Source organism: Bombina bombina, chromosome 3, assembly GCF_027579735.1.
Source record: "Bombina bombina isolate aBomBom1 chromosome 3, aBomBom1.pri, whole genome shotgun sequence".
NCBI lineage: Eukaryota > Metazoa > Chordata > Amphibia > Anura > Bombinatoridae > Bombina > Bombina bombina.
This window is the reverse complement of record NC_069501.1, coordinates 1,036,125,291-1,036,138,633: the sequence shown is the minus strand read 5'-3', so window position 1 is coordinate 1,036,138,633 and position 13,343 is coordinate 1,036,125,291. Positions and strand designations below refer to the sequence as shown.

At 42.5% G+C, this 13,343-nt stretch overlaps 1 protein-coding gene across 1 annotated transcript; it reads right to left on the bottom strand.

Annotated features, from left to right (window-relative positions):
- Window positions 1-6,074: 6,074 nt before the first annotated feature.
- Window positions 6,075-13,024, bottom strand: LOC128652049 (olfactory receptor 1019-like). Its single transcript, XM_053705003.1, has 2 exons — window positions 12,125-13,024; window positions 6,075-6,083 (listed from the first exon to the last, which is right to left on the bottom strand). Exons 1-2 carry the CDS (start codon window positions 13,022-13,024, stop codon window positions 6,075-6,077), a joined length of 909 nt encoding a protein of 302 aa, XP_053560978.1.
- Window positions 13,025-13,343: the final 319 nt, after the last annotated feature.

Here is a 13,343-nt window from a genome sequence, read left to right as displayed (position 1 = left end):
CTACGCTGTAATTGAGAGCAGTCCTTTACAGAGTGATCGATCCCTCCACAGTACATACAGAGATCTAAAGCTTTTCTTCTTAATTTTTCCTGTAGTGTTAATGGACCTCTGATGAAACCGAGTTCCATAGGGATTTCAGAGGCTTTTGTAGTTGTCTTAGGTGGATGCAGAGTAGTAACTGTTTGTTTGGTGGATGTTTCTAAGTGTGACTTTTCTGAGTGCCTCTCTCTGATGCGTCTATCTAATGTGATGCTAGCATCTATTAGGAGTTCTAAAGTCTCTGGGAGGGGTTGTCTGGCTAGCTCATCCTTGAGAGTATCTGAGAGGCCTAGGCGGAATTGATTGCGCAAGGAAAGGTCATTCCACTGTGTATCAGGGGACCATTTCTTAAACTCTGCGATGTAGTCCTCCACAGGCCTTTTATGTTGTCTCAGAGACCTCATTGCTGTCTCAGCAGACAGCTGTTTGTAGGGATCATCATAAAGCTGTCCCATTGCTTTAAAAAACTGATCAAATGAGTACAGCAATGGGTCATTGGTTTCAAAAAACAAATTTGCCCATATACGTGGTTCGCCACGTAGATAGGAGATTGTGGTGAGAACCTTCAAATGATCATTGAAGTATGTTTTGGGTTTTAATTGGAAATATAAGGAACATGAGTTTTTGAATTCCCTAAATTCTGAACGAATACCACTAAATGTTTGTGGAGGATTAGGTTGGGGTTCACTAGAACTAATACGTGTAGTGAGGGTATCAATTTTTTCATTGATGTATTGCTTTAAGGCAGAGTTTTCTAATTGTAGTGTTTTTAACCCTGTTGTAAGGTTATCTACAGTCTGAGTTAATTTCTCTACATGAGATAATAAGGCTGCTGGGTCCATAGTATGGGCTTGATTGTTATTGTCAGCCTGTGGAAAATAATCTCACCCCTGTAAAGGAGAGAGGAATTTTTAGGACCACAACTGCAGGCTTAGGAGTGTTGTGAAAGTATCAGTGATTCTGTGTAAGTGAGGGAAGGCAGCAAGGTTCAGAATCATTAGATACAGTTCACTTTTATTATAAGGATAGGTGTGACAATGGCTGAGACCTCAGAGCATATAGCCCCACTCAGTATTGACAAACTGGTTCCCACATATAACAACAAGCAATTGCAAGTTAAAGTTTTAGACATACCATATCTAATCATAGGTGGCAGCAGACATAGTGTACAACTTTAAGGCAACAAATAGAGCTAATGAGATTTAGGCAGCAGTTAGGTATTGAAACTGAACAAATAAGAATATAGGTAGAATAGAGCGTTTAAATATGAAGGCAACCTAACTAAGATTCTGAGACATGTCAGGAGTAATTGCTGAATATTCGTAAGTTACTGCGGTATGAGTATGAAGGAAGCGCTTTTGAGACTTACTAGTAATAGTAATGGGTGAGGTCTGTCCGGACAGAGCGAAGTTCCCCTGCAGAGTTTGGGGAAATTGCAGCGTGTGCGATGGCGTGTGACGTCACCGCTTGCCGGTTCCGGTCCTGTGTATGGTAGAGAGGTGAGCAGCGTCTGTCTCAAAGGTTTGCAAGGAGGTTAGAGGGTGAGAAGCTGGATTCAACAATCAAGCAATTTGGTATGAGTAGGAGGGAAATTTAAACTGCTTGTTGGGGAGGAGTTATGTAAGTGTGAAAAGACACAGCTATACAAAGGATAAGGCAAAGAACTTAGGCAATTATGACACAGTGCAGCACCAGAGGCCAGAAAAATTTGGCATGCACACATGCCTGAAAAATTAGGTATTGTTGCAGCCGCTGCTGTAGCAGCGGCCAGAAAAATTGATGTTTATTTCCCAGGCAGAAAGTGCCCTAAAACATTGCGGCTTGAACCCTAGTTGGTGGCGGATAAGTCACGCAAGTCATCCGGCATTTGAAGATAAAATACAGCAGCGTGTGGACCATTTTTAGACCAAGGCAGCTCATCTCATCAGGCCTTTTTTACTCGAATGTATCGCCCAATGTCAGTCCCTTCGGGATCCATCCCTCATTCATCTTAATAAAGGTGAGGTAATCTAGACTTTTTTGACCTAGGCGACTTCTCTTCTCAGTGACAATACTTCCTGCTGCACTGAAGGTCCTTTCTGACAGGACACTTGAAGCGGTGCAGGCCAGAAGTTCTATTGCAAATTGGGATAGCTCAGACCACAGGTCAAGCCTGCACACCCAGTAGTCAAGGGGTTCATCGCTCCTCAGAGTGTCGAGATCTGCAGTTAAGGCGAGGTAGTCTGCTACCTGTCGGTCGAGTCGTTCTCTGAGGGTGGACCCTGAAGGGCTGTGGCGATGCATAGGAGTTAAAAAGCTCCTCATGCCCTCCATCAACAACACGTCTGTAAAGCGCCCTGTCCTTGGTCATGGGAGTCGGAGGATTACTTTCAGCTCTTCCCCTGTTAGATTCACGTTGTGCTGTGACATCACCCTTATACGCTGTGTAAAGTATAGTTTTTAATTTATTTTGGAAATGCTGCATCCTTTCCGACTTGTGGTAATTCAGTAACATTTCTGGCACTTTATGCTTATACTGGGGGTCTAGTAGTGTGGACACCCAGTACAGGTCGTTCTCCTTCAGCTTTTTTATACGAGGGTCCCTCAACAGGCACGACAGCATGAAAGACCCCATTTGCACAAGGTTGGATGCCGAGCTAATCATGTCCCGTTCCTCATCCTCAGTGATGTCACTGAAGATATCTTCTTCCCCCTAGCCACGTACAACACCACGGGTACTAGATAGGTGACAACGAGCACCGTCTTCCTCCTCTTCCTCAAAGCCACATTCCTCCTCTGACTCCTCTTCCTCACAATCCTCTTCCAGCATTGCCGCTGGTCCAGCAAGCGATGCTGATAAGACTGTTTCTGGTGGTGATGGTGACCACAACTCTTCCTCTTCCTCTTCACGCTCATCTACGGCCCTATCCAGAACTCTTCGCAGGGCACGCTCCAGGAAGAAAACAAATGGTATGATGTCGCTGATAGTGCCTTCGGTGCGACTGACTAGGTTTGTCACCGCCTCAAAAGGACGCATGAGCCTACAGGCATTGCGCATGAGCGCCCAGTAACATGGCAAAAAAATTCCCAGCTCCGCAGAGGCTGTCCTAGCACCCCGGCCATACAAATACTTGTTAACGGCTTTTTCTTGTTGGAGCAGGCGGTCGAACATTAGGAGTGTTGAATTCCAATGTGTCGGGCTGTCGCAAATCAAGTGCCTCATTGGCATGTTGTTTCACCGCTGGATATCGGAAAAGTGCGCCATGGCCGTGTAGGAACGCCTCAAATGGCCACACACCTTCCTGGCCTGCTTCAGGACATCCTGTAAGCCTGGGTACTTATGCACAAAGCCTTGTACGATTAGATTACACACATGTGCCATGCACGGCACATGTGTTAACTTGCCCAATTTCAATGCCGCTACCAAATTACTTCCGTTGTCAGAAACCACTTTGCCGATCTCCAGTTGGTGCGGAGTCAGGGATGTGGAATAGTACCTGCGGAGCTGGGGGGGTGCCGTTGATGTGGAGAAAGACACAGAAGCAGAAGAGGACTCAGCCAAGGAGGTTATGGAAGAGGATGGAGTAGGAGGAGTAGAGGAGGTGGCAGCAGGCCTGCCTGCAAGTCGTGGCGGTGTCACCAACTCCTCCTCTGCAGAGCCACGCATTCCATGCTTGGCAGCCATCTGCAGGTTTACCCAATGCACAGTGTAGGTGATATACCTGCCGTGACCATGCTTTGCAGACCAGCTATCAGTGGTCATATGGACCCTTGCCCCAACACTGTGTGCCAGACATGCCATTACTTCCTTTCGCACAATCGAGTACAGGTTGGGGATTGCCTTTTGTGCAAAGAAATTTCGGCCGGGTACCTTCCACTGTGGTGTCCCAATAGCTTCAAATTTTTTGAACGCCTCAGACTCCACCAGCTTGTATGGTAAAAGCTGGCGGGCTAAGAGTTCAGACAAGCCAGCTGTCAGGCGCCGGGCAAGGGGGTGACTTTGTGACATTGGCTTCTTACGCTCAAACATGTCCTTGACAGACACCTGACTGTGGGCAGATGAGCAGGAACTGCTCCGGAAGAGAGACGGAGTGGCGGATGGTTGAGAGGGGGCAAGGAGGACAGCAGTGGTTGACGTGGCTGAAGATGCTGGACCAGGAGGAGGATGGCAGCTTTGAGTTTGTGTGCTGCTTCTACTCATGTGCTGATCCCATAGGCGTTTGTAATGTGCGATCATGTGCCTTCGCAAAGCAGTTGTACCTAGGTGGGTGTTGGACTTCCCACGACTCAGTTTCTTTTGGCACAGGTTGCAAATGGCATCGCTGTTGTCAGAGGCAGACACACAAAAAAATGCCACACTGCTGAGCTCTGCGATGACGGCATTCTGGTGGTGGCAACAGCATGCGTTGATTGGCGTGCTGTCTGGCTGACCCCGGGTGCCGATGCATGCTGTCTGACTGTGCCACTAGCTCCTTGCGACGACCTCCCCCCGCTTCCAACTCGTCTCCTCCTCCTCCTCCTCTCTGTCTCCCCATCTGAACTTCCCCCCTGTTCTTCTTCTCTTCTAGCGGGCACCCACGTGACATCCATGGACGCATCGTCATCATCAACCGCTTCACTTGCATCTGACAACTCAACAAAGGAAGCAGCAGCGGGTACAACATCATCATCATCACACTGTACGTCCATGTCTGTAATGCTGCCTGACTGAGACATATCACTGTTATCTACATCCTCTGTCAATGATGGTTGCGCATCACTCATTTCTTCCAACTGATGTGTAAATAACTCCTCTGACACATCAAGTGAAGTGGCTGTGGTGCTAGTATTGTTGGTGGCGGCAGGCGGGCGAGTGGTAACTTGAGAGGTTCCCGAAGATAAGCTGGAGGAGGATGGTGCGTCAAGGTTTGGAGCGGAAGCTATAGAAGATTGGGTGTCCTGTGTTAAAAAGTCAACTATGTCCTCCTCAGAACTTTTCGAGTTCATGGGACGTGGCCTCTGAACACTGGGCATTATTCTAGGGCCAAAGGGAATCACAGCACCACGTCCACGACGGCACCTGTGGGGTGGCCTGCCTCTGCCTGTCATTTTTTTTAAATGTACACTACTATTAAACAAGATATGAGTGGTGGCACTGGGCAAGTGGGCACAGTATACGCTGTGAGCCTGACACAAAAAAGCAGACTGATGTTTCACAGTCCAAAAAGTTTTTATTTTTTTAAATGTACACTTACACTACTATTAATCAAGATATGAGTGGTGGCACTGGGCAAGTGGGCACAGTATACGCTGTGAGCCTGACACAGAAAAGCAGACTAATGTTTCACAGTCCAAAAAGTTTTTATTTTTTTAAATGTTCACTTACACTACTATTAAACAAGATATGAGTAGTGGCACTGGGCAAGTGGGCACAGTATACACTGTGAGCCTGACACAAAAAAGCAGATTGATGTTTGACAGTACAAAAAGTTTTTATTTTTTTAAATGTACACTTACACTACTATTAAACAAGATATGAGTGGTGGCACTGGGCAAGTGGGCCTGGCACACACGCTAGCAGGCAGGCAACTGCAATTAGATTACACTAGCAGACTGATGTTTCACAGTCAAAAAAGTTTTTTTTTTTTAATTATTTACACTACTGTTACACCAGATATGAGTGGTGGCACTGGGCAAGTGGGCCTGGCACACACGCTGACAGGCAGGCAACTGCAATTAGATTACACTAGCAGACTGATGTTTCACAGTCAAAAAAGGTTTTTTTTGTACAATTATTTACACTACTGTTACACCAGATATGAGTGGTGGAACTGGGCAAGTGGGCCTGGCACACACGCTGGCAGGCAGGCAACTGCAATTAGATTACACTAGCAGACTGATGTTTCACAGTCAAAAAAGTTTTTGTTTTTTTTAAATTATTTAAACTACTGTTACACCAGATATGAGTTGTGGCACTGGGCAAGTGGGCCTGCCACACACGCTAGCAGGCAGGCAACTGCAATTAGATTACACTAGCAGACTGATGTTTCACAGTCAAAAAAGTTTTTTTTTTTTAATTATTTACACTACTGTTACACCAGATATGAGTGGTGGCACTGGGCAAGTGGGCCTGGCACACACGCTGGCAGGCAGGCAACTGCAATTAGATTACACTAGCAGACTGATGTTTCACAGTCAAAAAAGTTTTTTTTGTACAATTATTTACACTACTGTTACACCAGATATGAGTGGTGGCACTGGGCAAGTGGGCCTGGCACACACGCTGGCAGGCAGGCAACTGCAATTAGATTACACTAGCAGACTGATGTTTCACAGTCAAAAAAGTTTTTTTTTGTAAAATTATTTACACTACTGTTACACCAGATATGAGTGGTGGCACTGGGCAAGTGGGCCTGGCACACACGCTGGCAGGCAACTGCAATTAGATTACACTAGCAGATTGATGTTTCACAGTCAAAAAAGTTGTTGTTTTTTAAATTATTTACACTACTGTTACACCAGATATGAGTGGTGGCACTGGGCAAGTGGGCCTGGCACACACGCTGGCAGGCAGGCAACTGCAATTAGATTACACTAGCAGACTGATGTTTCACAGTCAAAAAAGTTTTTTTTTTTTTAATTATTTACACTACTGTTAAACCAGATATGAGTGGTGGTACTGGGCAAGTGGGCCTGGCACACACGCTGGCAGGCAGGCAACTGCAATTAGATTACACTAGCAGACTGATGTTTCACAGTCAAAAAAGTTTTTTTTTTTTTTAAATTATTTAAACTACTGTTACACCAGATATGAGTTGTGGCACTGGGCAAGTGGGCCTGCCACACACGCTAGCAGGCAGGCAACTGCAATTAGATTACACTAGCAGACTGATGTTTCACAGTCAAAAAAGTTTTTTTTTTTAATTATTTACACTACTGTTACACCAGATATGAGTGGTGGCACTGGGCAAGTGGGCCTGGCACACACGCTGGCAGGCAGGCAGGCAACTGCAATTAGATTACACTAGCAGACTGATGTTTCACAGTCAAAAAAGTTTTTTTTGTACAATTATTTACACTACTGTTACACCAGATATGAGTGGTGGCACTGGGCAAGTGGGCCTGGCACACACGCTGGCAGGCAGGCAACTGCAATTAGATTACACTAGCAGACTGATGTTTCACAGTCAAAAAAGTTTTTTTTTGTAAAATTATTTACACTACTGTTACACCAGATATGAGTGGTGGCACTGGGCAAGTGGGCCTGGCACACACGCTGGCAGGCAACTGCAATTAGATTACACTAGCAGACTGATGTTTCACAGTCAAAAAAGTTGTTGTTTTTTAAATTATTTACACTACTGTTACACCAGATATGAGTGGTGGCACTGGGCAAGTGGGCCTGGCACACACGCTGGCAGGCAGGCAACTGCAATTAGATTACACTAGCAGACTGATGTTTCACAGTCAAAAAAGTTTATTTTTTTTTAATTATTTACACTACTGTTAAACCAGATATGAGTGGTGGTACTGGGCAAGTGGGCCTGGCACACACGCTGGCAGGCAGGCAACTCCAATTAGATTACACTAGCAGACTGATGTTTCACAGTCAAAAAAGTTGGGTTTTTTTTTAAATTATTTACACTACTGTTACACCAGATATGAGTGGTGGCACTGGGCAAGTGGGCCTGGCACACACGCTGGCAGGCAGGCAACTGCAATTAGATTACACTAGCAGACTGATGTTTCACAGTCAAAAAAGTTTTAGTTTTTTAATTATTTACACTACTGTTACACCAGATATGAGTGGTGGCACTGGGCAAGTGGGCCTGGCAAACACGCTAGCAGGCAACTGCAATTAGATTACACTAGCAGACTGATGTTTCACAGCCAAAAAAGTTTTTTTTTTAAATTATTTACACTACTGTTACACCAGATATGAGTGGTGGCACTGGGCAAGTGGGCCTGGCACACACGCTGGCAGGCAGGCAACTGCAATTAGATTACACTAGCAGACTTATGTTTCACAGCGAAAAAAGTTGTTTTTTTTTAAATTATTTACACTACTGTTACACCAGATATGAGTGGTGGCACTGGGCAAGTGGGCCTGGCACACACGCTAGCAGGCAGGCAACTGCAATTAGATTACACTAGCAGACTGATGTTTCACAGTCAAAAAAGTTTTTTTTTGTAAAATTATTTACACTACTGTTACACCAGATATGAGTGGTGGCACTGGGCAAGTGGGCCTGGCACACACGCTGGCAGGCAACTGCAATTAGATTACACTAGCAGATTGATGTTTCACAGTCAAAAAAGTTGTTGTTTTTTAAATTATTTACACTACTGTTACACCAGATATGAGTGGTGGCACTGGGCAAGTGGGCCTGGCACACACGCTGGCAGGCAGGCAACTGCAATTAGATTACACTAGCAGACTGATGTTTCACAGTCAAAAAAGTTTTTTTTTTTTTAATTATTTACACTACTGTTAAACCAGATATGAGTGGTGGTACTGGGCAAGTGGGCCTGGCACACACGCTGGCAGGCAGGCAACTGCAATTAGATTACACTAGCAGACTGATGTTTCACAGTCAAAAAAGTTTTTTTTTTTTTTAAATTATTTAAACTACTGTTACACCAGATATGAGTTGTGGCACTGGGCAAGTGGGCCTGCCACACACGCTAGCAGGCAGGCAACTGCAATTAGATTACACTAGCAGACTGATGTTTCACAGTCAAAAAAGTTTTTTTTTTTAATTATTTACACTACTGTTACACCAGATATGAGTGGTGGCACTGGGCAAGTGGGCCTGGCACACACGCTGGCAGGCAGGCAGGCAACTGCAATTAGATTACACTAGCAGACTGATGTTTCACAGTCAAAAAAGTTTTTTTTGTACAATTATTTACACTACTGTTACACCAGATATGAGTGGTGGCACTGGGCAAGTGGGCCTGGCACACACGCTGGCAGGCAGGCAACTGCAATTAGATTACACTAGCAGACTGATGTTTCACAGTCAAAAAAGTTTTTTTTTGCAAAATTATTTACACTACTGTTACACCAGATATGAGTGGTGGCACTGGGCAAGTGGGCCTGGCACACACGCTGGCAGGCAACTGCAATTAGATTACACTAGCAGACTGATGTTTCACAGTCAAAAAAGTTGTTGTTTTTTAAATTATTTACACTACTGTTACACCAGATATGAGTGGTGGCACTGGGCAAGTGGGCCTGGCACACACGCTGGCAGGCAGGCAACTGCAATTAGATTACACTAGCAGACTGATGTTTCACAGTCAAAAAAGTTTATTTTTTTTTAATTATTTACACTACTGTTAAACCAGATATGAGTGGTGGTACTGGGCAAGTGGGCCTGGCACACACGCTGGCAGGCAGGCAACTGCAATTAGATTACACTAGCAGACTGATGTTTCACAGTCAAAAAAGTTTTTTTTTTAAAATTATTTACACTACTGTTAAACCAGATATGAGTGGTGGCACTGGGCAAGTGGGCCTGGCACACACGCTGGCAGGCAGGCAACTCCAATTAGATTACACTAGCAGACTGATGTTTCACAGTCAAAAAAGTTGGGGTTTTTTTTAAATTATTTACACTACTGTTACACCAGATATGAGTGGTGGCACTGGGCAAGTGGGCCTGGCACACACGCTGGCAGGCAGGCAACTGCAATTAGATTACACTAGCAGACTGATGTTTCACAGTCAAAAAAGTTTTAGTTTTTTAATTATTTACACTACTGTTACACCAGATATGAGTGGTGGCACTGGGCAAGTGGGCCTGGCAAACACGCTAGCAGGCAACTGCAATTAGATTACACTAGCAGACTGATGTTTCACAGCCAAAAAAGTTTTTTTTTTAAATTATTTACACTACTGTTACACCAGATATGAGTGGTGGCACTGGGCAAGTGGGCCTGGCACACACGCTGGCAGGCAGGCAACTGCAATTAGATTACACTAGCAGACTTATGTTTCACAGCGAAAAAAGTTGTTTTTTTTTAAATTATTTACACTACTGTTACACCAGATATGAGTGGTGGCACTGGGCAAGTGGGCCTGGCACACACGCTAGCAGGCAGGCAACTGCAATTAGATTACACTAGCAGACTGATGTTTCACAGTCAAAAAAGTTTTTTTTTTTTTTTATTATTTACACTACTGTTACACCAGATATGAGTGGTGGCACTGGGCAAGTGGGCCTGGCACACACGCTGGCAGGCAACTGTAATTAGATTTCACTAGCAGACTGATGTTTCACAGCCAAAAAAGTTTTTGTTTTTTTTAATTATTTACACTACTGTTACACCAGATATGAGTGGTGGCACTGGGCAACTGGCTTGGCAAGCAAGCAACTGCAATTAGATTACACAGAGGGAAAAAAAATGATGTTCTAGCCCTAAAAAGGGCTTTTTGGGGTGCTGATCTTAAAGCAGAGATCAGATGAGTCCTTCAGGACTGTAGTGGACACTGAATACATTAGCTTAGCTATCAAGTTCCCTATAAAATCACCAGCAGCTACACTGTCCCTCCTCTCACTAACAATGCAGCTTCCGAATGAATCTAAAATGGCTGCTGTCCCGGAGCTGGGAGGGTCTGGGAGGGAGTGTCTGCTGCTGATTGGCTGGAATGTGTCTACAGACTGTGAGATACAGGGTCAAAGTTTACTCAATGATGACGAATAGGGGGCAGATCGAACATCGCATATGTTCGCCCGCCGCAGCGAACGCGAACAAGCTATGTTCGCCGGGAACTATTTGCCGGCGAACAATTCACGACATCTCTATGCTGCAGATATAGCACCTGGAGGGGCTCCAGATATAGGAGTGAACCTACTTTTTAAATACCAAAACTTTATATTTGACTGTGCTAGGGCATGTGTCACCCTTGTGTTTTTTTCTGTTTTATTAGACATAATCCTTCAGAACTATTTTACTAGTTTTCAACATATTTTTAATTCTTATGTATTTTTCTTTTGAAGGCGGAACAATCCTTATTTCTAATGTAAAATATATATGTTTTGATATACTTATAGACTCGCTGATTTATATTTTATTTTAAATACTAAACAAAAATGTGTATCTTATGCACAATTCAAATGTATAATGAACATGTCTCCCACCTTTCAATTACTGACAGACTGATAGCACCCATGATATAAAATTATACATCTGTTTATATATTTTTTTGCACTTTTGCATCCATTATTACACAAATATAAACACCAATGAAGTATAGGTGTAACTAACATGTATCAATATTGCTAACTTTATTTCAACCTCAGTGGCTGTAACAATACTATGTAGTGTGTGCAGATTATTGTATAGATTGCATATTTCCTTCACATAAGTGCAAGCATTTATTTGCAAATTAGAGTTTTTTGATGAATGTGAGCACTGAATGAATAGGCTGACCATATTGCCGCTTTAAGAAGGAACACATATGAAAAATACATATGTCAGGGTTCTTATACAAAACATTTCTTTAAACAGCCCTGAAAACAGCCCTGACATGTATTTTTTATATGTGTCCCTTTTTAAAGCGGCAACATGGTCAGCCTATGAATGAAGCTAAACCAGCTGAGAGACCATAGCAACCCTTAAAATGACTGATGTTTTATCTAATACTTTATTAATCAGGCAAAATGTAATTTATTAAACAAGGTATATAGGTTGAACATGATACTAAACACACATGATCAAGGACATTATCAACTTTGAATATAAGACTCCTGTTTTTATGTCAGTTTCTAAAATGGGCATTTAATTTACTTTTAAATGATGGTTGTCACTTATTTCAGTACTGGGGGGAAAATGCTAGTTTGCTATCAGCTAATTTGTTTGGTACCGACAATATTCTGAAACAACTTTCAAGATAAGCGACACATTGAAAGGGCATATCTCCCTTTTTAATGTTCCTTTAATTAATTTAAAATGTACATGATGCATATGCAAAAATGTAATGCAGACAAAAAAGATACACAAAATATCAAACTTTTAATCTATTGTTATAAAATATTATGATGTTATACTTTCACACATAAGGAATTCCCATTATTTAAATATTTAAGCGAAACACCAGCGTATTGATGTAATTTTTTACTGCTTTCTTAACCTCTTTGTTTCGTAAGCTGTATATAATGGGGTTGATCATTGGTATCACCATTGTGTAGATCACTGAAATCACCTTGTTCTGGTTCACAGAATACGTAGAAGGTGGACGGAGATACATGAAAAAAGCAGTTCCATAAAATAAGGAAACACACAAAAGATGAGAGGTGCACGTAGAAAAGGCTTTACGTTTCCCAGCAGATGACCGAATCTTCAATATGGTAGCAAAAATATAGACATAAGATGCCAGAGTGACAATTACAGAAAAAAGTCCTAGAAAACAAACTATAAAAAATATAATGGCTTTGTTGGTATATGTATCCGAGCAAGAGAGTTCCATCAGTGGGGGGATGTCACAGAAAAAATGATTGATGGCATTATGTTCACAAAAAGATGTAATAAAGGTGCAAGATGTTTGAACTATGGCAGTGAGTAATCCACTGATATACACAACACATACAAGAAGGATACATGCTTTTGTATTCATTACAACATGATATAGAAGAGGATGACATATTGCTACATAGCGATCATATGCCATAGTAGACAACATGTAGCATTCTATAGAGGCAAACGTAGCAAAGAAGTACAACTGAACAGCACAACTGATAAAAGAGATAGATTTTCGAATGGAAAAAATATCATGTAACATTCTTGGAGTGACAACAGTAGAATAACAAAGGTCAGAGAAGGACAAGTTACTGAGGAAGAAATACATTGGGTTGTCCAAGTCAGAAATGATGGAGATTGTTAAGATCATGCCAATATTACCCCAAATGGTAAGCAGGTACATCAGTAAAAAGAATATGAAGAGTAAAAGTTGAATTGATGGTTCATTAGAGAGTCCCAAAAGAATAAACTCGCTGACATGAGAATTGTTGCTTTTTTCCATGGCATAGAAAGCTCAGAAACTGTGAACTAAAATAAAGGCAAAAAAATATATTAAACCCTATTTTTTAATAAGATGTACTAAAACTAAATGATCATCTACCTTTTACAAGTTAGATTTTACCATAGGTCACACAGCCATGCTGTAAAATTTGTATACTTTACTCTAAAGAATGTTTACCACAAGCTCCCTAGAGATAAAATGTGCCTGTATTTATATCCACACACAAATATAAGTTACTTTACAATGTAATTACCTAAGGTTTTTATTATGAACACTTTTGCAAGAATAAGTAAATTTTATAGGGCTATGAAACCCATTT

Excerpts from the sequence above, each read along its gene's own strand:
- LOC128652049 (XM_053705003.1), bottom strand. The coding sequence starts at position 13,024 with ATGGAAAAAAGCAACAATTCTCATGTCAGCGAGTTTATTCTTTTGGGA.